This window comes from Apaloderma vittatum, unplaced genomic scaffold (genome assembly GCF_000703405.1).
Source record: "Apaloderma vittatum isolate BGI_N311 unplaced genomic scaffold, ASM70340v1 scaffold1810, whole genome shotgun sequence".
Lineage (NCBI taxonomy): Eukaryota > Metazoa > Chordata > Aves > Trogoniformes > Trogonidae > Apaloderma > Apaloderma vittatum.
This window is the reverse complement of record NW_009695996.1, coordinates 25,902-53,186: the sequence shown is the minus strand read 5'-3', so window position 1 is coordinate 53,186 and position 27,285 is coordinate 25,902. Positions and strand designations below refer to the sequence as shown.

Sequence of the window (27,285 nt, the reverse complement as noted above, 5' to 3'; positions counted from 1 at the left end):
TTCCTGCTTTTGACCAACATGCTGCAAGTTACAAAACTGGAGAGGTGTATAGAGGGTATATTTAGCTCACAACTATAAAATCCAAGAAAATCAAAACTAAAACCACTAAAATTACCTTACAATGTTCATAAAATCTACCAGCGTAATCTTAGAAAAAGGCAGTTTTATTTTCTTATTCAAGAGCACAAGATGAACCTATTCTGACTATGGAAAAGCTTTGTTATAGTACTACATACACAAATCCTGCCTCAGCTGCCTCACTTTGCTGTTGGGTAGAAAGAAGAGTTTACGTGAAACAAGGCACACCATTAAAATTTCATTTTCTGTGTCTCTGAACTTGGAGGAATACAAGTTTTCAGTATGCCTTGCACACACTAAGTACTGCTGAATATTTGAGAAAAGGTCAGATCCCACAGCCCTTAATTTGGGAACTAGCATTGGCAGAGTCTTTTTATCTAAATTTGTCTCTGCATCTATTCCTCTCATCAACTAGGGGATAATAACTTCTCTGTAACTTACTACAGAAATTTCCTCCAGCACAGTCCTTAATAGTCTTAATTATTCAGATTACTAATCACAAATAGCACTAAAGAATGCCAAGATAATAGCTGTGTTTTCCAAACATGAATTAAAAAGCTCACAGTAAATAAGGTTCAATGCCACACACTGAGCAGCAAAGAGAAAACTAAGCATTTTAAGCACCAATAATAAATGACCACTAAATAAGGAATAGGTCATATTAAAAAAAAATAGTATGTGATCATATTTTACAATGCATCCCCAAAAAAGAGCCAATAAATAATACACACACTACATTCATCTCGGCATTTCCTAACCACTTGACTCCACTTTACAAACTCAATATTCAGTTGTGGAGTTTTATATGGAATTGCTGCAAATTACAACATTACTTGTATACCTTTTCAATACCAAATTTTTCAGGTGTGAGATCTAGTATAAACGATACATAAAATGCTTTATGTTTTACTGTAAAGTACAATAACAATCCTGCATGAGGACTTGGTCCAAACTCAAGCTTTTGCTAAAACACATGCAAGTTTAAAACCAAGCAGGCCCTCACATATAGTCACACATATGCAGCCTGCACAAAGAACTGCTGAACGACAGGGACACATTACTCTCCTCAGTCACTTAAGGTCCCATGTTAATGTTATTATTTAGGCTTACTTATGGCATGGAGAAAACTTGATGGCAGAGAAGCTAGGGACTGATTAAATGGTCTCTTAGGCAGTAAAATTTCATTGTGTAGCCAATTAACAACTCAGCAGGACTGAATATGCAAGGAGCTATAGTAGTGGATTAATAACCCTATATACTGAGCCATAGTAGAACATAAATAATATATGCAATTCAAATTGGTGAGCAGAAAAAAAACAAACAAGCAAGCAATTAAATGCTACTACCTAAAAAGAAATTTGACCAGGACACCAACTAACACTTGGATACCCGCAGATGTTATGAGATTTCCAGTGCCTCCAGACAGACAAAGACCTTCATGATATACTGCATCTTAAAAAGTTGACATTTCCCTGGCACACTCTATCCAAGTATGATACCGGAGTCACTGGTCATTACTGACTAAATAAGAGTGATCTTGGTTATGGAAGCTTTAGATTTATGCTGCAGTTCTGTAGCCAGATGTGTGATTAACTGTAGACTTCTACAAAACTGACCACACTGTCATGACTCCTTAACACGGGACTGACATACTCATATATATTTTGTTCACATGCTTTTTTGGCAGTATACAAGATACATTAGCAATATGATTACATGAAAAAGCATTCAATCGTTTATGTCAGAAACATGTTATTTATCATTGTAATACATATAACCAGAAAAATCACATTATTTGAGGGTTTTCAGTGTATTTTATTCTTAAGTATGTGCAAGGTCCTAGAAATGCAAAAGTCTTGTTTAATTTGTGCCCTAAATTTCTATACAGTGGAAATTCTTCTATCCTAAAACAAGTATGTGTTTCTTCTCATATGAGCATTATTTTGAGCTAAAACAATCCAAGTAATCCATAATATGTCTCACCTAGTAGTTCATACAAAGAATTCAGAATAGATTTCCATGCTTCTCCAGCTTCCTTCCCAGCTACGTCTGCAAAATGAGCTGCACTGCTGTATACATTCAAGCGATCAATACATTCAAGAACAAGGTTGATCATACCCTAAAAATGGAAAGGCTCAGATTGTCAGAGAAAAAAAAAGGGGGTACTTTTTAGGTGCAAACATATAAGATTTTCAGAAATCTAATACAAAACATGAAATGCAGGATATACAAGACATAAGAATATATTTATGGAGTCAGTTAAGTGAAGTCAAACAAGGAATCCCTATGGAAAAATTTGCCTTGCCTGTGGTAGTAAAAAATTACAATTTAGGATGGTCAAAATAAACAGTATACCAGACATATTTTTAGGCAAGTTCTATTCTGGAATGCATTTAGGCATCTGAATAATATAGTTAGATATCATTACCAAAAAAATAGCAAATGATACTAAACAAAATACATAAAGCATGCTTATTAAGCCAAAACATTCTTCTGCATCAAGAGTTTAAACTATAACAGAATCTAATTAGTAATCTAACTAATAACCACTTCACATAAGAGTATATTATGGTTAAAATTCAAAGCACAAAGCCATACCATCTTTAAATAAAAAGAAAAAAAGAAAAAGGAAGAAAGGCCTTAAATGTATTTCTTTAAATACACAAGAAAATGAACAGATTGAAAGAGAATATAAATGTAGCAAATAGTTTGACTCGTACAGGACAAAAAAAAAACACCTCTGCAAAAATACTCCAGATTAGACATCAACACTGCAAAAGAATACTCGCAGACATAGTGGTGGAAAATTATGAGTAAAACCGAGAGAAGTACCTCTTCCTGGAAGAGGTTCTGGCGATTCTTCAGTGCTCGGAGCCTGTTTTGTTTGTCTTCATGCTCCAAATGTTCGTCAGGGGGGTGAAAGTAGCCAATCAAGTCCTGAAGGCTGAGACTGACAGACTCAATGGGCAAATCAATGGTGGAAGACTTTGCTTTCTTGCTGAGAGCATCAAGACCCCTACAAGAAGATGTTCAAAGTCTCCTGAGTATTGGAAGTTAATTTATTTTATCATTTAAACTCTATTAGTTTAAAAGCCAAGTTAGATTAGATGCAAAAGCTCAATTCATTTTCTGACACCTACATAATTTCTCAAAAATAACTTATGTCTGTCTCATTCTCCACTTATGGATTCAGCCTTCCCTTCCCAAACATAAATTGGAAATGCTCTCTCTTACCTTTTATTTTCGTAAATCCGGAAAGTACATTTTCATGTTCTACCTTTGCATTTAGCAGTATCAGAACCAGACCAAAAGGTGAAGAGAAATTACTGTAAACCTGTTCAAAGTCTCATGAGTCTGGAATGGACAGAAGTCAAAGAACCAGTCTTGTGGTGCGAAAGAGGGTCCAGCCAGTCCACGCAGGCTTTGACACATGTCTCTAACCAGTTTTTAAGCCACCTTCACTGCTGGAAGATGCAGCTTGTCCATACCCTCTGTCCTAGCACTTGGTTAGCCTTTTTGTTTCCCTCAAGGTTGGCCTTGCTGAAGTCGATCATTTCTCCCACAAGTAGGGGGCAGACAGTTCTCATCCATGGTGCAATTGCCCCTTGCTTAGCTCAATCCCCAACAAACCCCATAATCTATAAATCTCTGCAGCGCTGTGTTTTCTGGAACCCTGATACACCTTTCTCCTCCTTTCAAACTTCATCTTACTTGAAATGTGGCTGTTGCAGCTGAGATCTCACCATAGCCGAGCAGCAAGTGGAAGGAGAGGGCCTCCCCTTGCACCTCTCTGGCTCTCCTCGGGAAGGCAGTGCTACAGGGACTGGGGGCTGCAAGGGGCCTGCCAGAATCTTCCAGAAGGGGCAGGAGGGGCCATTAGGGGCAAAGAAACCAGGGGTGCTGCAGGTCTGAGAACATAGCACCCACCCTCGAGGAAGAGGGGAAGATCCAGATGATCCCGAAACTCTGCAGGAGCCTCTCCAGGGCATTGTAGTGCTGGGAGGGGAGCAGCCCTGAAGGGAAGGGCCCACCCTGGTGGCACAGAGCAGGGGAGAGAGGGCAGCAGGGGCTTGTTTGACATCCATGATTTCTCTTTTGATTCATTCTCAGTTCTGCCATTGTGAAAAGCCTTTTTTATTGCTAGCATATCTTTGAGTAAACCCAGCTACGCAGCAAAGGGGTCCTTTTCGTTTTCACTGGTGCTTCATTTACGCTGACCTAAAGACCACAAGCTTCAGCTGGCAGAGAAGTCCACCACATCCAGAGCAGCACCCTCCGAGCCCCGTGCTCATCCCCTTTTTCCTTTTTTTTCTTTCCTTAGAGGCACCAAAGATCCTCAGCAACCAGATCCTCAGCAATCCTCAACTCTCTCCTGAGCTGCACATCACCCTGCTCTCTCCCAGGACTCCCCTCCAGGCCACGACATGGAGTAGAAACTTCATTTTATACTCTGCATTTTCTTGTATTAAGGCAACACTGATAAGTATTTGGGGCGTGCGGGAGAAAGGTTGGGTGGTGGTTGGTTGTTTTGAGGCTTCTTTGGTGTTCGGGTTATTACTGGTGATTGGTTTTTGTTTTGTTTTTATTTTTTTAAATTGGGATGTCACCTGTATTTTCATCTCAAATGGTGAACTAGGGCTGGAAAACTTCTAAATTTAGGAAATATTATGTATATAGCAGGAATACTTACTGCTGAAAAATAAAAATCTCTTAGAATATATAATGCAATATTTTAGGATGATAGATACAAAAGTTATCTTTAAAACTTAATTTATATCCTAAGCACGTTATCTGAAGTGCAATTTTTCTACTGACTTCATGGGAAAGAACTGGGACACACACTCAAGAGAATAATTTTGATCCTTTCCAATTCAGCCTTTTTTTCTTGGAGTAACATCCTGCCAAAACTAAATTGTTAAACACTACCTTGGAGTCCCTGTGCACTCCACGAAAATCTCCACTGTAATTTAACAGCACCTTGATTTGTGAAACCTTATCATTAAATTGCCTTTCTCTGTCCTTATCTTTTATGGCATTCTGAGAAGCTTCTAAGAAAATGTATTCTTTACAAAGTGACCTAGAGTTTGCCTTTCTTTGGTATTTTAAATGTCATACAGTAAGCAATTCTCCTGACAGGCTTTTTTCTCTGTTGTTATTTAAGTACCTAGGTAAATGCTTTTAAAGGAATTGACATGTCTCTGTCTTCAGTTGTGTACTGATTTAGGACATGGCTGCCTCAGGTCACCATCTCGCACATTGTCTCTTCTTGTGACAAATGAGTTCACTGTTGTGTTAATGGCCACTTTGAATAAAATAGAAGGGAAAAAACAAAAGGGATGAAATGATCATTTTAAAAGCACACCTTATAAATCTGTTGAAAAGGAAGACTGTACTACGGATGACACGTGCTGTACGAGATTCTTCATTCTGAGATCTGGACAATGTTAAACCATCATCCATGTGACCTTCATGGTGCATTATTGCCTGCAAAACAGAAATAAAAAGCAGTCACTGCAAACCAAAATATCATTGACAAACAAGGAGCATGAAAACTCACATATTAAGACAGGCTGGAAAATTATGAAGTCACATACAAAAAAATAATTTAATTAAAAATAGATAATCCCACATTTTACTTCCTCGTAGTCTAAAGTTCCAACCAGCAAGTTCAGTGTCATAATAATCATAATGTGCATACATACACATACATGATACAGACAAATTTTTTATCTATCTATAAAATTATAAAGCATGTCCTTCCACGTATACCAGATGATGCTCTAACTTTGTAGTTCTGGCATGTAAAAGAGTCATATAAAGCACTACAGTATGGATAAGCATCATATTTTATTTTATTTTTATAAAGAAAGCTAAAACTTTTTTTCCTCACTAAGGAGTAATTTCCTGCAAAATTACACGTTTACAGTAAACACTAACACAAATGTACCTTCTAGAAGATGTGTTAAGTTGTAAAAGAATCTTTTTCCTGTTTGATTGAGCTGAGCTAGCATTCTGCTTAGCCACTACTGTTATACTTTAAAAAAAGAAATCCTTCAGGGCTTAAAGTTTGAACATTCCAGTCCAGAAGGTAATACACTCACTACACAAAAAGAAAAGACTTTGAACTAAAAGCCTCCTCAATCCAAACCACAGCACAGCACATTGAAGAAAGGAGTTTTAGCATATTCTACTGGCTATTACTAATATTTTAGTCTGACATCAAGTATATCCAGATTATCAACGTTTGTGGGTTAATGTGCACTTCGGCTTTCAGTTCAGGAATCCAATACATCACATAACTTGCCAACATGTGCCAGAAATACCCCCAACTGTCATAATGAAACAAAGGCATGCTTAAAATACTCAAAACCCAAGAGTTAGCTGTCTCCTATTGTTCCCTTGCTTTCTCTCCCTGCCCTATCAGACTGTGACTGAATGCTTTCCTGTTTACAGTCTTACCTTCCGCTGCACCGAACCCATTCTTACAGACTTTGCATCAGCAGACTGGTACGTGAGCCATAAGCCTGTATCTACATGTTGTATGAAGCATATCGAATCCCCGTATTTTATTTCAGGTGCCCCCATTCCATCCACCTCTTTTCTTGTCCCGATGTCCAACTTTTCCTGAAGAAGAAAAAAAAGTATACAAGAACAATTACCAACAACATGCTAATAGTTGCATAAAATACTGAGTACTAGGAAACTGTCCAGAACAGGACCTAACTGAATATTTGAGATCCTTCTTTAACAAAATGATCAAAAAATGGCAAAAGTGTAACTAGTTAAACATTTAAGGAAAAGACAGAAAGAGAGGGATCCCATCCACACAGAAACCTAGCTTATTACACTAGGAAAGCCGGGTGCGTTCATTTCACCTGCTTAGAAAGAACTAGGATCATAATTGACAGTACATGTCATTAGTGAAAGATGAAAGCTCACAAAACACTACTAAATACATTGAATCTCCCAGCTGAACCAGGCATTAACCTCCAAAAGTTTTTGGGGGGGAATTTTTTTGGTTTTTTTCCAGCCTGGAAAAGATGAGCACGTTCCTACAATTTCTTTCCAATTGCCACAGAGAGATGGCCTTTCACCTGTCACTGCCCACTCCTGCCCAACAATGGGCTTGGGATCTCCTGAGCAAAAAAAATCCATTCCTGTGGTTTTTTGACTGATCTGCTGGCATGCTGCAAAATAAAAATGGCATGACTATGCTTCAGTCTAGCTGGTGTGCTACACAGACAGCAGTTATTTCAGGAGAGGGAATTTAGTATCTCCAACAATACTATAGTTTATAACCGTAATCTGAGGTGTTTATCAATATCCAGCTTTCCAAGGACCGACTCCATCCCCACAGACATCAGCTGATATGATTAATAGCCCATGAACCCTGGTTCATGGCAGATTATCCATTTAATCTCTCCAAAAGCAAACTGACCAATATATCTCTTGTCTGCCTGCACTAGCTGTTAAATCCAAAGTATAGAGAAAACAAGGACCAGTATATATTTTGTTAACTCGAGGAAGGATTCAGCAATGTAGTTACTGTCGTTAATGTAGTTACACCCAAAACTTCTCAGGGGACTGTCTTTTCTGTGGCTGTTGCCACTATGTCCATTTTAGGCAAAAATCTTCTCCACTGAGACTAATAAAAACTCACTTTGACTCATTCCTTCCATTTCACATGATCAAATTATTGACATTGAAACTATTCATCACTCTTTTGGGAGGAGAGGGTATACATCACAACTGTTGCATCTGAAGCTGAGACTGCTGTAACAGTGCAGTTGCTGTTTTGCTCTCCTCTCACAGCTTCAACAGTGCCGTGCCAGCAGGTTCACCGGTGCAGTAACTCCCTGTAGTCTGTATTATATATGCTCACACATGCCCAGAGACGAAGCTGCTGAATTTTCACCACAGCTCAAAAAGTCATCTGTGCAGATTCCAAGCCTATTTTAGGCCATCCTTTCAGCGTGCAAGATGATCGCTTAACCAAATACAAGCTTGAACACGCCTTCTCTGCTTCTTCTGATCAGCAGTAAAGGACAAGCCACTGCCTTCAATTCCTCAGAGTAATGTCACAAACAATAAGACAAAAAACTTCTAAATGTTCTATCCTACTGCAACATGAGCCCTGACAATCTGGGGAGACAGCTTCACAGTAAAAGATGACAAAGATTGGGTTTTTGAAATAAACAGAAAACAATCTTTAATTTATTAAAGGATTTTTTTTAAAAAAAAAAAGTTTATGACGGGAGATATCATGTGACTAGATTTTCACCCTGTAGTTATGAATGCATTCTGAAGTATTTAAATAAAAAAAAACTCCTCAGGTGAAATTCTTTTCATAACATTAAACTTCCAGATATAACATAATCTTCCATTTCTATTATTAAATTAACATCTGTACCCAGAAACAGTTAACTATCTTGCAAATGCCTGATTCCTTAAGTGATGAAATTTTTATTAAAATTTTGTCCATTGATACACGGTAACAACCAATTTATTAATACATCTGTTGCCAATTATCAAGTTATCATGTGCTTCTATTTCATTATTCCTTATTTTCTTCATACCATTTCTCTAAGTGACGTATTCAACACTTTCAAAAGTCAGCACAAATAACCTAAATCTAATAACAGTTTGAAACTCAAAAGCTACTTATAATAAGGCATTGCACACAAATGATGATACAGGAAAAAAATAAGTAAGGTCTTTACAGAATCACAGAATGTCATGGGTTGGAAGGGACCTCAAAAGATCATCTAGTCCAGCCCCCCTGCCAGAGTAGGATCACCTACAGTAGGTCACACTGGTACGCATCCAGACGGGTTTTGAATGTCTCCAAAGGAGGAGACTCCACAACCTCCCTGGGCAGCCTGTTAGAGTGAAAAAGTTTTTGCTAATATTTTTGTGGAATCTCCTGTGTTCCAGTTTGTGCCCATTACTCCTTGTCCTGTCACTGGATGCCACTGAAAAGAGCCTGGCTCCATCCTCCTGACGCTCCCCCTTGATGTATTTATAAACATTAATGAGGTCACCCCTCAGCCTCCTCTTCTCCAAGCTAAAGAGACCCAGCTCCTTCAGCCTTTCCTCATCAGGCAGATGTTCCACTCCCTTCATCATCTTTGTGGCTCTGCCCTGGACTCTCTCAAGCAGTTCCCTGTCTCTCTTGAGCTGAGGGGCCCAGAATTGGACACAATGTTCCAGATGTGGCCTCACCAGGGCAGAGTAGAGGGGCAGGAGAACCTCTCTCGACCTACTAGCTACTGCCCTTCTAATACACCCCAGGATGCCATTGGCCTTCTTGGCCACGGGGGCACATTGTTGGCTCATGGGCATCCTGTTGTCCACCAGAACCCCCAGGTCCCTTTCCCCTGCGCTGCTCTCCAGCAAGTCAGTCTTTTGAATTATCATTGTAACTAGAAGTGTGAACCTGTGTGAACATTCTCTTCTTCTGTACTGTAAGATTTTCCTTCTTTCTAAGTCTTCCTCCGCACAACTAATTTCTTAAGATCTGAATATATGAATTCACAAAATTTCTCATAAAGCATTGTTAGTAATATGAGGTATTATGTAAAAGATTGTTCCACACTTACTGTAACAGAAATTGATGGGCTTTGATAATGAAATCTTTATTCTAATTAGAATTAACATTAAATTTAATCAGCATAAAAATTGCAGTGCCAACAATTTGCAAAACAAGATCTCTGTCCTCACCTATGTTAGCACACTGACAACTCTGCACGTAAATTTAGAGCCCAGATTGAATTTAAGCCCATTCAACTGAGCTCTTCCCTGTAAAACAAACATAGCAGCCAGGAGAGTATATAGTAAAAGTCAAATTAAAAATAAGAGAGAAATGGAAAGCTAGGGTATGGCACGGGTGCAGCAAGCATTAGAGCATTCTTTGGCGAGCTTCAAGACCTCAAGATTCTTTGGGGAGCAAACAGGAACCACAAATTGTTTATAAAGGGGAAGATTTGAATGGAGCTCTGGATTCATGCCAATAAACAGCAGGTAATTGAGTACATATACTGAATCAATCTTGTTATCTTCTGTAAAATAGTTCATCAGTGAAAATCAGGACATGAAAAAATCAGAAATCACCATGTCACCATTTAATAATTCAATACTGGTATAGACATGAAACGATACAAGCTTTCAGTCCACTACACCCATAACCTGTCATTACATAACCATCTGCTAATTCTTCCTACAGCATATTTACAAAGGAAAGCTTCAGTTTTATTTGCAGTCTAGGCCCATTCTCAGACCATCAAATTTTCTAAACAAGAAAGATCAAAAATCATCATTCATTACAATGGAATGAAGAAAAACAAACTGTTTTTACAACAGGAAACCACCTCAGAAATGCAAAGCAACAAGAACTAATTGGAAACGAACAGGTTCATTGAACAATACACCAGATTTTCTCCAGAAGGATATGCTCTTTATAAACAGTTTTTGTTCCATGCCTGCAAGAATACAAGCCAATCTTCCCACACTTGTTGTGGGCTAAATGGACAAAATGTTTTTATATGGTTTTATCTTAGCATTGAAAAAACAAATTCCTATGAAGTCTCATTTTAAATGTGTTATTTCACTCTAATGTTTCTGTTTAATCTCTTATAACATTCCAAAATGGATTCCCTTAATTAAGGCTTGTCATCTAAATGTTATCTCTTGCGATCTGACCCAATATATACCTACTGTGGCACACTATGAGGACTGACATTTTAGATCTCACTGACTGGGAGAAGCTAATTCATGTCTGCTTTTTTAAGTTGACAATATATTTCCTGTGAAATTTTATTAAGAAAGAGGTGAAGATATAAAAATATAGGTAAATGTAATTTTATTATAACTAATGTATTTCCATACACAGGAAAAGATGGTGGACAGGAAAAGCAGAATTTGCACACAATGTATAAGCATTTCTAAATTAGCAAAATTACCTTATTTCAGTGGTAAAGTGATAACACAGAACTTAATCACTATAAACTCAGACCTATAAAAGAGCCACAAGTTTGGGGAACAAATTGTAGATATCTATGGACATCCTGTACTGAGTGAGGTGAGATTACGAGAAAAAAAGAATTTTCTGAATTTCAGATGCTTGAAAGACCAATATAATTCTCATTTAATGATAATTATTAGGGTAATATATAATAATCAGACCATGAAACCCAATTCCCAAAAAAAAAATTAAGAGACTGTTAGCTCTTCAAAATATCCGTATCTTCCATGCGCTGTTTGGCTTGTGATGTCTTTAAGCTTTCACATTTCTTTATTTGATGAGATATTTAAAGAATTTTAACAACTAAGAAGATTCTAATCTAACTTTTCAACTTCTATACCAGAATGTTGTGTTTTGGCAAAAAAAAAAAAGAAAAAAAAAGTTCATGTGTTACTCTGAGCATCTGAGAAAAGTATTCCAGTTCATTTAAGACATTTTATGAAAACTTCAGCTTTTTGTTTCTCTTCTGCTTATTTTAAAAATTCAGTACTGGCAAGCTAATGTGTCTAAAATGATAAGTAAGTCCTAAAAAGGTTAAAAACAACGATAAATGTTGAGCATTTAAATTTGCATCTGAATCTTTAGATTTACAGGGGATACATTTCCAGTATTTTCTCCACAAACATGAATGCTGGTTTTCATTTGTTAACTGAAATTATCAGCTACTCACATGCCTGAAGGAGCTGAGTCTTTAACACTGCAGATAAGCTTATTCTTCCCTCATATCTGGTTTTGCCTATTTAGAGATAATTTAGCTTTAGGACAGTAAGTGGGATCTTCATAATTCTTCCTTCCACTGTTTTCCAGACAGTGTAAGGAAGAATTAAGTCTGTGGCAAAAAAAGGACTGAAATTGCTACAACTACTAATGTCCTGCATTCAAAAGATAAGATTAGGGGTTGCCTCTTATCCAGGAGTAATTATTCTGGGCTAACTACATGCAACAACACAAGTTAAAGGTTGGATGGTTTGTCCACACAGGCTTGGAAGAACAGAGACCCTAAAATTGCTTACCTTCTCCACAGAAGCCTTTCTAGAACTGCTATAATTTTGTAGTATTTATTTAATGCTCCTTCCTAGAGTGAGAAGGTACCTAAGCAGTTTTAATGCCTATATTCTAATAAAGTGAAACATCCTTTAAGATGTCCTAAGCAGATTGGATTCATCCTCAGCAATGTAGAGCAAACCTTATACTCCTCCTGTGGCATCTCTGCAATTCCTTCCAAATGAGTTAAAATGAATGTTGACGTTCATAAAATGAACACGCAAACTTCCAATTTCTTTCAAAATCCACATTTAAATAACATTAAGATTATATCTGTGACGTGCTGAATAGCTTATAGACCACTCTTAAGATGGTCTCATTTGCTTCAAGAATTGATTACCGTAAGATGTTTCCACAAAACCTCTGGTCTGTTTGGCATAAAATAGATTTGGTCACTTAACAACTAAATCAGAAAATGCTAACTTTTTATTTCAAACATGGCAGAACAAAACCACTTGAAAATATAAATCCTTAAAATATTTCCCAGTAAGACTTCCAAATTCAGGTTGGAAAAAAAACAAAACAAACCAAATCAAAAAACAACTTAAATTAAGAAACTTCAAATACAACATTGTTTAATCCCTAAAACACATGTGCATATGCTAATTAGAAAATAGAGATGAACCACCATCTCCCTATCAACAAAAGATACTCTCTGTATTGCTAACAATTCTTGTCTTCAAGAAGTTTTTGGACTAAATAATCCATGTAACAGTAGAGTGCAGTATTTTGTTCTACTCTTTTGGAGTAAAGCCCTGCTGAAGACTCCATCTTGAGAATCAGTGAATTAATTACTTTATCTCTCTTGCTTTAAAGGGGAACAAGTCTTGAGAACTACAGTAACTGCAACAGGAATTCCCCAATACAGTTGCACTGCATTGTCCTGAAATATTTAAGTATATTTATGGCTTTCCTAATTGGTTTTAAAAAACATATATTGTTTTGGGTCTCAAAACAATCACCTGCTTTCAAGTATATATTAGTTTCATATCATCTCAAGTAGACAAATAATTAAAATGATATTAAGTTAATGCTACAGAGTAGTACTATATATTTTGAAGATAATTTTTTTTAAAACATCGTTTTTGCTGGAAAACTTTTAGCAACATCATACTGCAGGTAAAAACTATGAAAAATCAAACAATATTAAAGAAATTGTTTTAGTATTATTTTAAAAGTGTTTACCCACTACACAAAGTACTGTTCTGAATTTCAAATGTTCATTTAAAACATCAAATGAAATTTCAAACTATGGTTACTTTACATTAATCTACAGTAAAGTATCCAATGAAAGAAATCACAATTTTCCAATTAAATTTAAATAACCCACAATACTATGAATTCTTCCTATGTCAGCCAACAAATATAAGCAGTGAAGTACCAGGGAAGTTCATCAGAAAAAACAAATAAGAAATGAAGAAATTGTTCAGAAGTGGAGAAGAAGTACAAAAAAACACCAAAAAACCCCAACAACCCACAAACAAACAGCCAGGCAGCACTACCCAAAGCAGTATAATAGGAGCAGCTTTCTAGATACTAATTATACTGAAGTTTGGGGTTTGTTTTTTTATTAATCAGTGCAAAGGTAGAAAGCTTCAGTAACTCATGCAGTAGGAAATATCTGATCTTGTTTACTAAAGACATTGGAATTACTACTAGTTATATTAACACTGCACTGATTACATACCTTGGAAGACCGAAAACAGAATGCCGTAGACTTTATATCTGCTTTCTCTTTGTCCGTAAGCAGAAGGCTGTTGTCATCCAGGAGACTTAAATATTTTCCTGTTGTTATATGTCTTAGTCTGAATGGCTGTCCCCATCTAATGTGGCTGCCACTCCACCTAAGAAAGTTCATAAGACACGTTTGGTTTTTCTAAAACAAAAAAAAGATTTTAACTCCTGGCAACAATATTTTAAAGTACATTATATTGCCAACTAGTTGGTAAAAGGATAAAAATCTAAATGTTCCATCATCAGCAAGAAAATGGCTACTTTGTGGTTATGTCCTATAAAATTATTCTGATCAATAATCTTAACCTCTTCCTTTGTACAGGCTGCTCTTAAGAGATGATACAGACCGCCTACGGAAAAGGAGGCTTATGCTGTACACACAGAGCTTAGATCTGCCAGTTCCCTCTCTAACATTTCATCTACCAGCAGCTGGGTTTGTTCACTTTCCCAGAGCATTATTCTTTCAGCAGTTAACTCTGGGCATACATTAAATAGTGTGTGGGGGGAAGCTAAATAAACAAAAATCCTTGAGAAATAAATTTTAAAAATTGGTAAGCAAAGACTGGACCAGATTCTTCACATTTTATAGGAGGAAATAACAGGAGAAAGGCAAAAATCTTCTTTCTAAGCTCCCCAAGAATTCTCCAAGTTGAAATATCTGTTCCAGGCTTCAAACTTCTTGTCTTAAACTGAAAAGTCAGCTTTTCCGTTACTCTTGATTAACTCTTGAAGATAAACTTGTGTAAGAATTACTAAGGACGATGCATTTCATGTAGCCTTTTCAGAAAGTTTCTAGAACATTCCTTAGATTGGAAAACTGGCACAGCTAGGCTGTTTTCCCAGATCTTCAAAAAACTTTCTTCAGTCTTGTATCTTCGAAAGCTTACATTTTAGATGTATGTGCATACTGCTTTTTTGGAGAGAAAAGCATATGTTTATTTTGTGTTTGCAAAATGCCCACCCTAATAGAGTCATGACATACTGCCAAGGTTCTAATGTGCTTCCACAAATACCAGCAATACTCTATGCTTAATGTGGCTTGAAATAGATTAAAATTATCAACAAATGTTCACGTAATATTAATGAAATACACAAAAACAATCTTATAAGCTTAACCTGATTATACCCTTACTCCCATATCAGAAATTTTGTATTACTGCATCTTCTCACTTGCTTTTAATATAATTCCAGGAACAGCATTAAAAAACATAAAAAGTTTTTATGTGTATGTTTTCTATATATTCATGTACTAGCTTGAAAGCCCCCTAAGTTAGCACTTACACAGGTTTATGTAAGTTTGTTTTTCCTGACACATACATGTAGCAGATTAAAACATTTACCTATTCGATACAAATAGATATTTGTTTAAGTATGTCTTAAGGGTTGGCCATACTGTGTGCAAAGTATGCAAAACCAATTTGGCAGACATTTTCTAAGTGCAGGAGTATATACCTGGCTTCTGTTTTACAGTGGGATTTATTACACTTCACTAATTAAATTTCTAAACCTTTTAATATCAGAGAGGCCAGAAGAATGAAGGGGTTTTCCCCTCAATTATCTCCTTTTGTAAGCTAGTCTCATCTGCTTAAGCTGAGGGCAAAAGATTTTGGGGAGGAAGAAAATATGGAAACTTTATATCTCAGAAATGCCTTTCTTTTTTTCCTATCTTCTAGGCAACAAAGTCAGTATACTCCACAAAAGCACATCTAAGTATCAGTGTTCTGGCACAACTTCTGCTTCTAAATCAAGTGAAATGCCAGGTCACAAATCTCAGCTATTGTATTGCTGCATCTGGTACAACACATCAGCTCTGCACCTTTCATATCATGGGTCATGCTGGGGAGCTGCCTTTTCTCTAGTTTGATCCAGTTTTCTCTTGGACTCAATAGCTCTGGACTATAAGGAAAGAAAAATAATAAACGTAGTGCATTTGAGCCATGCCCATAGTTCACGCCAGCAGGACAGGAAAAAGGACAATTCATGTGCACTTGTAAGAAAAGTCTTTTGAGCAGAAAATGTCTTGTGAAGCTATTTCTGATGATTAATAATTCTTTTCTGCAATTTGAGAACGTGATCCTTGTCACCTTTTAGGAAGGAAAGCAATGCTGAGCAATAGTATCTGGCGTCCCATGGCAGGGCATCCCAAGAGGCAAGTCTGCATATGCGTGCACTGCCCAGGCAATTTTTATGACAGTTCAGAAACAATGATTCCTTCAGAATCATGTAAAATTAATAGCATTAATGTTATATCTGCATTAATTCTGGAAAGGATTAGAACTGATGAAGGACTTCAGGCATGCATATACCAAGTCACAAACCGAAGTATTTGCATGAAGAGTAATGTACCTGTAGTTCAGAAATGAAGGTGTAAAGCTATTAGAATAATACGCAGGAAAATGGGGAGGTAAGGGACTTGTGAGAGAGAGTTTACTTCTTAAGATTATTTTTTTTCTTCCTCATAAGAAAGTCAGGTCCCTTAAAATGAAAGATTACCGCTGCCTTTGCTTATTTGTTTTGACAGTTCTCACAATTTCTCTCAGTCATGTATGTTTCTACGTTTACACTTCAAATGTTTGCATACAATGCCTGTCAAAGTGAGATATATGACAGTTGTAACGGAAATTTGTAATTTCTCAAATCCCCACACTGCTCCACTACCAGAGCTTATTAAGGAAGTACAGGCAATGAGGACAATAAAAAGCCAGAGATCCTTCTACAGTTTCATTATTGTCACTTAAGCACTCTCAAGGTCAATTTTAGGCCGAAGCAAAAATCTCACTGCCCTACCAATGACATTTAACATCATCCTACTAAATAAAATGCACAGACAGAAAATAGCATCATTAGAATGTAACCTTTCCCCAAGCTTCCCTGATTTAATCTCCACAAGGTAATCATTTATTAGTCATTAGAAATTTTTATCACAAACACATATTGTAATACAATTTAAGTGCAATTTTACAGTGCAATTACCTTAACAAACAAGGCACAATTCATTACTATCATTCCAACACTACAGCAATGCAAGGTACCACGTTTTCTTTAAATTTTTGCCTTTAAATACTTCCAGATGGCTTAAACAACTTTCCGGGTGGCACACATGAATTATTATCTTTAAAGAAAACAGTTCTATTATGTCACATCTATGTGTTAAAAATGTAAATTGTGCATTCACTGAGTGCAAAAACAACTTCATAAAAATAATCAAAACACGCACAGCAAGTATGCACTTTCTAGAGGAAGTTGCTTAATTATTCATGAAAGTGGTACAGATGAGTTTTTGAAGACTATTTTAGTATTATCAGTCTGGTTTTATAGTGATCAATCTGATCTTACAGAAATACTCTTCCTATACAAAAAGTGCCCTCCCAAATGGACTCCTTTTTCCGAGAGAGATTTTACTTACGCAACTCTTAGAGTCTCTAGTCGCCAAAGGGAACGAGCATGAATTGACACAGCACCGCCTTCATAATGGACAGTTCTGAAAACCAAGCAAAGGCACAGACTAAATGTTCAGATCTGTTGGAATAATTCACCTTATTTGATTGTTCATTTGTCTGCAGCTCCCTTTTTTAGACTGCCAAAACAATTATTGCAAGTGTCAAATTCAAATGTTTTCAGTTTCAAAACCGGCTCTTATCAATTAAACCTTCAAACTTAGTTACTTAAATTTTGTTTTAATTGTCTTTATCATCCATTGTGACATTCATAACAATAAGATTTATAAAGTGTTTGCTTAAACATCTTTCTTAGTGTTTTAAGGACAGAGAAATTTTTAAAAAATCAGTAACTTAATAACTACAGTTATTTCTCAATTCTAACAAAAACCAAGCATCTAATGAGGATAAAGATGCACACATCTCACAAGAAGTGTAGTGTCTTCTCAGAGCTTATACTATGAAAATAATCATGCAACTTACTACATAGAATTACAAAAATTCACTTATTTGGCATTGTATTTTATTGTCCTAGCACCTGAAGTTTCACAACCACAGTCATACAGTCTTCACACATCTCAGATGCTAATAGCTTCCTATTTCCAAATTTTAATATATAATGATCCCTTCAGTTCCTGCCTATGTCCAGAAATCTAAGTGCTTCTAAAAACTAGACAATTAAGCCAAAAAAAGGTTGGCTGGGTTTGGTTTTTTTCTCCATTACTCTACACACAGATAAGTGATCTATAAAATGGTTTAAGTTTACAGTCATCAAAAGCCCTGAGTAGTTAACCTGGCTTCTCTTCAAAGTAAAGACTGAGGAATATGGTGAATATTAAGCACTGCCACTTTAGATTTAGGCAGTCATTCTTCCGAGTGCTTCCTGCCTGGATGGTTACTTGTGCCCTAAGACATTCCCAGAATTTAAAAACCCAGGGAAATCAAAAAACCTTTGGGAAACTGAATAAAGGAGTCACTTATGCAAAGGAGTGCTGTCACTATGCTTATGAGATCAAGCATGTCAGGGAGCACTGCCAAGGAATGGACTATTTTTATGGATCCTGTAAAGAGCTTATGGATTGGGTAAATGTTGTGATCTTCAGTCAAGATAAGGCACTGCTAAAAATAGCCAAAAGCATAACTTCAGGCATTATTAATAATGAAACTGTTAGAAACAATTTTTTGAGGACCACAGCTTTTGGAATCAAGTACCTAATACTTACAAGGGTTTAGTCCTCCTATAGATATAATATAGAGGGACTGAATGCTTAGTGCAGGGGACAATGCAGCATTGAAAGTGATGGTTCAAAATAAGAAAAATTGGGCGTTAGAATATACTTCTCAGTACTGGCAACACTACATGAAACTACAGATGTGCTAAGATTCATTTTGGTATATGCTAAAAATCTATTAACGAAATAAACACTCCCAGACATTGTAAATGAATGAAGACAAATTATACAGGGGGAAAAAAACAAATCAAAATACAAAATAAATATGCCTCACTACAGTCACAGAACCACTCACACTGAATATTCATAATCCACGTATAAATAGAAACACTGTCACATGCTCCATGTACCAAAAATCAGTTATAGGTGCATATATAAATGCATACAGAATCCTCCCCTTGACCTTATACCCAGTATTTTCTTCATATATTATCTTAGTTATTTGCTGCAATACTTGTGGGGCTAGGAGCAGCTGACGGGTATTAGTCTTCCCTATCTCTCACAGAAAGGAACAAAATTCAAACAAAATCTTATTCTTTACTGAAATCGACCTTCATTAGTCCAGTAAAATGCAAATTCTAAACAATCTTGCATTCAGCTGCTTCTCTCTTCAGCTACTCTCCTCTTCAAGCATTTGTTCAATTTTTTGTTCTGCAACCAAGAGACTGGGTTTATGTTGTAATATCTAAGCAGTAACAGCTTAGGTATCACTCTCATCAGTTTGGAGGTGGTGGTGTTTGTTTGGGGGCTTGAAGGAGGGGTTGTTGTTGTTTTGAGTTTTTTAAGTCAAAACATTCTGATTAGATCCTGGATTATTTCAGTATGAACCTCACTGACAAAAATGCATTTGGAATTCTTCCACTCACATAATACCAAATTTAATAGTTTTATTCAGTAGTTTTCATTTCACTAAATACAAGAAATCAGGTCAAAGCAAACGCTTAAATTAATCAGAATATTTGAGGCTGAGAGAGTTGGGGTTGTTCAGCCTGAAGAAGACTCAAGAGAGACCTTATTGCAGCCTTTCAGTACTTAAAGGTAATCTTTGAAAGGCCTGTTGCAACAGAACAAGGGGTAATGTTTTAAAATGAAAATAGGGTAGATTTAGACTATAAAAAGAAGATTTTACAACAAGGGTGGTGAGGCACTGGAACAGGTTGCCCAGGGAGGTGGCAGAGGTCCCACCCCTGGAGACATTCAAGGTCAGGCTGGATGGGGCTCTGAGAAACCTGATCTAGTTAAAGTTGTCCCTGGGGTTGGACTAGATGATCTTTAGAGTCCCCTTCCAATTCAATGCATTCTATGATTCTATGATTTCTAAGTTGGTACCTTGTTACTTTTCAGAGATCAGTTTCTTTCTAACACTGAAACTGGAAGGTGTTCCAGTTTCTCAGTCTGAGTACTCTTTCAAAGCTAGCTTTGGATTACACAGTGTAGTTGCATCAGTTAATTTTAAACATCTAAAAAGCCTCTTATTGTGAACTTAAAAGAATGGCTTCTTAGGGGTAACTGCCCATCTGTTATTTTCTTTCTCTGTTCTTTCAAATGGGAGTTATCAGTCTTGAAATGGTCACATAAGATCAGAAGATACGGAAGAGACAGAAGGGAAGAAATCCTAACTAAAAACTTGCAATTTGCTTACCAAAGGAAATAAAAATGATTCTGGGATTGTTTCTTATTTCCATATGAATAAATGGGTACAGCAGCAACAGAGAGAGGAAAGGCAGAAAGACAGGGATAGCACTTGAGGGAGAAAAGCCAGCAAAGTCTCAGCAGAAGAGTAAGTGACAGCAATCTGGAGGGAAACTGAGAAAGAGCTGGGGACTGGATGGCTAGAGATCAAGGATTCCTACGGGGAAGCAAAAGAAGAAGCCCAGAGATTGAGGTCAAGGACGGTGCAGCAAGACTTTTTCCGTGCTGGAAAGAAAATACACGCCACAAAAGAAAAGTTGGCACAAATAACTAGAATAGGGTGTAAAGTCTTGTCTCGTGAGCTAGATACTATCTTCTCTACTAAAACAATGGTAAAGAATAGGTGGCTTTGAATAAAATATAACTTCTTTATTGAGGAGCAAGTCACTTTGCCATTACCATACGAGCATGGATACTAACCATTGCCCCAGAGCAGCAGAACAAATTCATAAGCTAGATCATCTCATACTTTTTTATTCTAAAAAACTCAAAGTTCATTTTTAACTCCCTTCACTAAAACAAATGCAGTCAAGTGCTCTGAGATTGCTCAAGTCAACTTCATTAGAACTTGCTCTACACAAAAAAAAATTATTTGATAGGATGGATCTCATTTCTTTTATGTACTATTGACAACAGTCCAGTGCTGAAAACAAAATGACTCATTAAATTTTAATACTTCCTGAAGATGACCCATAGCAGATAGTGATATTACCGGGTCAAATGAAATATTGCTTTTAATGATCTGTGAATAGCCTACAAAAAATCTCTGACTACCAAAGAATTACTACAGATTTCCATTGATATAATGGAAAAAATAAAATTCCAAGTTGTGAAGTGCACAGAACATGCACATTACTTGCCAAACAGTAAACTTCAAACTACCAAAAACAAAATTGGGAAATTACAAATAATATAAACACATAAGGAAAGTGCAATGAACAGCAGAAAAAGAAAGGGCAACAAGAGCTATAAGGAGTATTAGTGTTCCCTAGAAATCTCAGGATATCTTCTGAACCATACCCATGACACTAATCCCTTAATTCTTTTTTCTCTTTCCAAAACTCCTTTATTTGCACATGCCACATTTATGGAGTAAGGATTTTAACCACTGCTATTTCAAGTTAAGGTATCTATAAGGAGTTGAGCCTCTGAGAATTTTCAGTTCATCTTTTCTATAAACCTTAACCTAGGTTATTATTTGGTGTAACAAAGTCTTTTTTTTTTTCTTTTGGTCTGACCTATGACTGCACATTAAATTTAAAACTTCATTTTCCTCCTGATGATATCATTCCTCTACTTAATTCCCCCTTAATATAAAGCAGTCGCTAGAGCTAGAAGTTGACCCCCAACTTGCCTCCCCGCACCCAGCCTGTGCTTACAGCCCCAAGGACAATGCCTGTCTCACTTCTGCTACTCCTAGCACTCTCCTGTGGCTTTCTGAGAGGTGATATAGAGATAAAGCGACTGTAAACATCAAAAAGAAAGCATGACACATGAATCTCTCCTCTCCAACTACAATAATGAATTAATTACGTAGGTTTAAAATATACTACCCGGGATCAAAATGCCCTGGAGAATCATTATTGAATCATATTCTTATTAAAGTATTGTTGAGCAGAGAGAATGCAATCATTTCAGTGAAATTCACTGACTACAAATGGGCATTAAATGAGGTTAAAATAAATTACATCAAATGAGTGTTTCGATACAGCTGAATTAGTCCTTGTTCAAGAACCTGTACATCCTAAATTTCTTAGCAAGGAAATAATGGAATAACACTCAGCAACTTCAAATGAATCAGGGCATCATAAATATGGCAAAAGTAATGTAACAATATTGCACCTGAATCATACACAAATGAATAAATCCAAATAAGATGTCAAAGTTCAAGCTAAAGAAACTGTTCTACTCCCTTCAATGACAGAAAAGGTTATTTTGTTTTGAATTTGAAAAACCAATCACTGAAGAGCTCTATGTATTTTTTCAAATTAATTTATAATGGCATGACCATTATAAATTAATTGGCTCATGCATTGTTTAGGGCATGGAGAAAAGGTTATTGATTTACGCTGGGTGAAAACTTTCCAAGTTCACACTTCAGTCATGAATAATCCTTCACATGCACCAGATTCCAGCCTTTCTGGAGCACAAGAGACTTCCCCAGTTCATGACGCCATAGCAAGGAGCGTCTAAAGAAAATGGCATGGAAAGGAAAATGAAAAGGAGCTTGGATTGGCTAAGTCACATTGATTTTTACTTTCGTCATTTTAAAACCTTGTCCATCTTTCTGTAATGATGTATTTCTGAAGATCCAAACTGCATTGCAGTCATCACTTTAAAACACATATTGCAAATCAAAACACAAATTAGTTCTTCTACACAGGGCACTATGAATTCTCACAGTCCTGCTCCTGTGTGGACTTAAAGTTCTAAAAGAATATGAACATTGGTGATACAATAAGGAACCCATAACAAACCCGACACCACCCCACCCCCCCAAAAAAAATTATGACATATTTGTACTACCATCTGCCATTAGTTTGGAGGGGGTCTCCTAAGTAAAAACAAAACAAAACAAACACCCACAAACAAAAAAAAACCAAGCAAACAAACAAAAAATCCACCTCAGAAAGTAATCCAAAATCATGCAAAGTACTGTATTAATCACTACTGACATTTTTACAGGAAAATAAAAATGACAAGCACAATACAATGACATCAAAAATGTAAAACAATTCCTCTTAATTGAACAGTAAAAAAAGAGAGACTGCTGACAGATTCAGCTGTGACGAGGGATAAACACAGCTTGTTACAATACTTTTAAAATCTTTACTGCACAACGTGAATTTGTTATGAAAATTTCTGGCAAAATGTTTTAACTCAGTGAAACAACTGTAAACCATTCCACCAAAGCACTTCAATGTATACCTGCTCTAAATACCAGCTTCCACCATAATTAGAATAAATTTATTCATTCCTTTGTTATTATTACTTTGCAATATTCACATGAAGACTCAATTCTATAATTACTAAATAAGTATTTTTTTTAAAATAAAAATAGTATTAGAGTTTCAACAGGAAAAGATGCCAAAGCAAAGATCATTTCAAGGTACCTCTAATACAAATATGATTTGAATCTTCTGCTGGATAATCACTTGTAAGCCCTCACTCAAAAAAAAAAAGTATTAAAAATTATTAACAAATCTCTCATGTATGAAATGGGAGGTAAAGTTGGAAAAGGAAATTATGCAATCATTTATTACTGGAATAAAAACACATAAATCAAGGAACCTTGTGGGTCTGCCTCGTTCCCACACACACAACTGACAGAGTGCTTCAAACTGCTCATGTGATGGGAGCCAGATCACAAATCACATGGGCACACAGTGGAGTAAAAGGAGTAAAGATAAATACAGACTTGCCAGCTACTCTGCTGCTGCAGAAGTCTCCCCTGGCTTTGAAGACAAATATAATCAAAGTAACCACCAGAAAAACACCAATCTGACTATACTACGGCTTTTCTTGTATATCTATATTTACTTTTTAACCTACCTGAATGTTTCTGAAATTTGAATTGGAGAGCTACAAAAAGATCACTGCAAATTTATGTCTAGCTTGCTGTGGGTAACTAAGGCATTTTAAATAATAAAAACACAGTTTAAGGCTTCTATGCACAAGGTTTTAAACAGTGTCCTAAAACCAGCAGTGTACCTAACTAGATTGTGCAGTAAATTATATTTAATTTGGTGAAATTGCACATACTTAACCTCTTGCTTGTTCCTTATTTTTTCTTTTTCCTGGGTCAGAGTGAGTGAAAACTACCAGCATCATACTCAGTCTGCTTGTGGTGTTTTAAAAACAATACCACTATTTTTTTCTAGTGTAATACGAAGTAAACCAACATATCACCATAACCATCTTTACTTGCATGGCCTCCAAATGGAATGGTTTTTTTATTACAAAGCAAACGAAATCTATCAACTTCAGAGAAAAGCTACATGAAACTACTTCTCAAGGAAACATACATTTCTGAGTGTGTAAGAGCCCCCAAGTCTAGAGACTTCTGTGTAGTTAATAAGACACTATAACTATTAAAACTTGTTTTAAGGTTTCTGGTTCTAGCTAGATATTTTTTTGGGGAAAAAATGTTCAGGAAATAAAATCATAATTTACTATTTTCCTTGAGTTATTACTGCAAGAATCTGTTTAAATCAATTCTCTGATTCTCCCACTGCACAAATACTCAAAGTAGTCTTAAATTATTTATAGTTCAGAGAAGCAATCTCTAAATAATATCTCATTAGCGTTACACCAAGAGGCGAGTATCACTACATAAAAGGCAGCTTTATCAGAGACAGCTCAAGACTTCTTAGACATTTTGACCAAATTGGGCTGGATAGCAGCAGCATGCCAGTTCTCCTAGGTACTATCTTCACTGGGAATTTAAATGTACCAAGTTAAATGTACCAAGTTAAATGTACCAAGTTACAGCAGCATCAGCAATAGCTTGCCCAGGCACTTTGCCTCTGTACTGCCTGCAGGAGGGAGGGGGCAAGGGAGGAGCTCTACCAGTCTGCAGCTCCACAACAGCTCCCGCTCCTTCCAGAATTGAGGGGCCATGGCCAGAAAAGTGGACAGAGTGGGCTGCCCACACAAGAACCAAAGCTATGGCTATCCATTACCGGCCAAAGGAGCTTTCTGTATTTCAGTTTTTGGAAGGAGGGAACAAAATTGTCCTCCTAATCAGCATGACCTTGGGCAAACCCCTTCTTTGCCTGTGTCGAGCGTTGGCCCTGAATATTGTTCCATTTCAGCTGGTAACTGTGCAGTTACGTCTCATCGCTCTATGCCAAAGTCCCTCTTCCAAAACTACAATGATTCCGCCCCTACCTGCTAGTGACCACAGCAGCACAATTTAAGGGCCATGTGGAAGGACACACAAGCTCAACATTTAAGCAAGGAAACACAGTACAGATTCAAAAAAAACCCAACCTGTGAGAGACAGAAGAGCATTTTCTAAGCTTTTTATCTAACTATTTCTGCCACTGTACAAGGCCTCTCCCAGCGCAGATCTGGATGGCCTTGCCTCAGAGGAAGCCTTGTTAGTGCTGCAATCACGAACACAGTATCTGCACTGTCACTGTACCATAGCTGCCCACTGTGCTAAACGCAGTTCCACAAGAGTATAAACAGCTTGAGAAGGTGTGTTTTACTTTGGGCTTCTGGTAATCTTTGAGACACTTTTATACTCAAATTTATGTAACTGTATCAATGCTCTAAGAATAGAGAAAAACAGCAGCTATTTTTTGAAACTGCCTAGGAGGATCCTTCTCATCAAAACAACTTTTTCATTCCCAGGATTAGCTACCAGGTGACATTATAGAATAAAACTGTTATTTTGGGACTGTCCGATCTTTTATTTATTTGAAAAGGCATAAGGAGGAGGCCTTTGCAGAAAAATAAAAATGGGATAGAGGAATTAGTGAGTCACAACAGAGATGGAACTTCTCAGCGTTCTTTACACTGCCCTTCTGCAGAGAAGAGCTGCTCTTCAGGCATATGCGAGAACAAAACAAACCAAGCACAACCACAGTAATCTATCACCAGGCTATTTCAAAAGGCAATGAAATTATTATACTCCAAATTTATCATACTTTTCCATGCCTTAAGTGCAAAAGTTATGGAATTTATTAAAGTGAAAGATAAAATAATTTATCTTACAATTTCCTACCTGCCAAAATTACCTACTTTTTAAAAAATATAATTCTACCTGTAGTTAAAAAAACATCCATCAACATAAGGTATGCATACATACTGAAAATTGTAAGAAGCCACAAGCTATTCTTTTAGATATTATTTTGAATAGGCAAGAGTCGTATTTAAAGATATAAGTATAGAGGTTTTAAACAATAACTAAATTTACTAATAATTTAAGAGGAGACAGTGTGAGGCACAGAGCAATTATATCTAATTCAGTAAAATTTATCATATACTATATCTTGGTTTATTGCTAAGAATCTTTAAAAATAATTTAGAAAAGCAATAGAACATCAGAAAAGGAGAATATTAAAAATTTACACTTATTTTTATTCTGTTTATTAAAGAAAGCTCCTGAACAACAAGGAGGTTTCAGAAGATCAAATCTGGTTTTTTAAGAAGCACTGAGAAGCAATGTTTATCAGTATTGCTATCAGGATATATAAAGACATAGATACAATTTGTAGGAGGCTGGTTAGCTCAGTGGTTTGAGTGTGGTGCTGACAACAATGACCGACACCAAGGTCGTGGGTTCGATTCCCGCTCAGTCCCCATGTGTTGCCAGGTCTAGTCGAGAGGTGGCGTCCCTGCCCACAACAGGGAGGTTGGACTAGATGATCTCTTAGGTCCCTTCCAGCCTAGGCCATTCTATGACTATGATTTGCTATTCACTAGCTCTGCTTCTTCTAGGGTACTACACAGGTAAGGGTAGGGATACTACACTGCAGAAAGAAGAATAATGATCTAGTCTGTTTACAGCACTGCTTTGCAGCTTAAGAAATGAAACTTATTCTTCCCATGTTATAGGACACAAAGACACATAATGGGAATGTACAAGCAGATCAAATGATTTTTTTCTTAACTTGCAACTTTACGCTCCTTGTTGTGGCTTATATATATAATGTAAGTCTTCTTGAAAACAGATTTTTATTCTGTTCTCAAGTACTAAAGTTCATTACTGAAGTGCTTGATCATTCTACAAACCTGCAATTACACTGCAAAAAGGAATTTTGCAGTACTTGGGCTGAAGTTAGAGCAGATGCTGTGGGATCCTATGTATTTATCATCTTACCTTTTCATCACTTCCAGGGTATAGGATAATAAAATCAGCAATAAACCAGGCTCTAATAGATCTATCACACCGTAACTAAAATTAAAACATGAACTGTTCACATTTTAAGTTTTAGCAATTTAAAGTATCTCCTGTGTTCAAAACTACTGCCTTTTCAAAAACAATGAGAAATAGCCAGGAATGGTTGGTAGCAGCTGTCCAAGAAAACTGTGAAGTTTT

General features: G+C 36.6%; 1 protein-coding gene across 1 annotated transcript in view; it reads right to left on the bottom strand.

The window, feature by feature from the left end:
* The window catches only part of RYR2 (ryanodine receptor 2 (cardiac)), a gene marked incomplete at its 5' end in the record, with an annotated part of 108,411 nt that overhangs the window by 63,156 nt on the left and 17,970 nt on the right, over positions 1 to 27,285 (bottom strand). The window contains 6 exons of the mRNA XM_009872957.1: positions 2,062 to 2,197; positions 2,911 to 3,094; positions 5,441 to 5,562; positions 6,538 to 6,702; positions 13,830 to 13,986; positions 17,283 to 17,357. Of these exons, the coding sequence (XP_009871259.1) occupies positions 2,062 to 2,197; positions 2,911 to 3,094; positions 5,441 to 5,562; positions 6,538 to 6,702; positions 13,830 to 13,986; positions 17,283 to 17,357 (839 nt within the window). The remainder of the gene's footprint in view (positions 1 to 2,061; positions 2,198 to 2,910; positions 3,095 to 5,440; positions 5,563 to 6,537; positions 6,703 to 13,829; positions 13,987 to 17,282; positions 17,358 to 27,285) is intronic.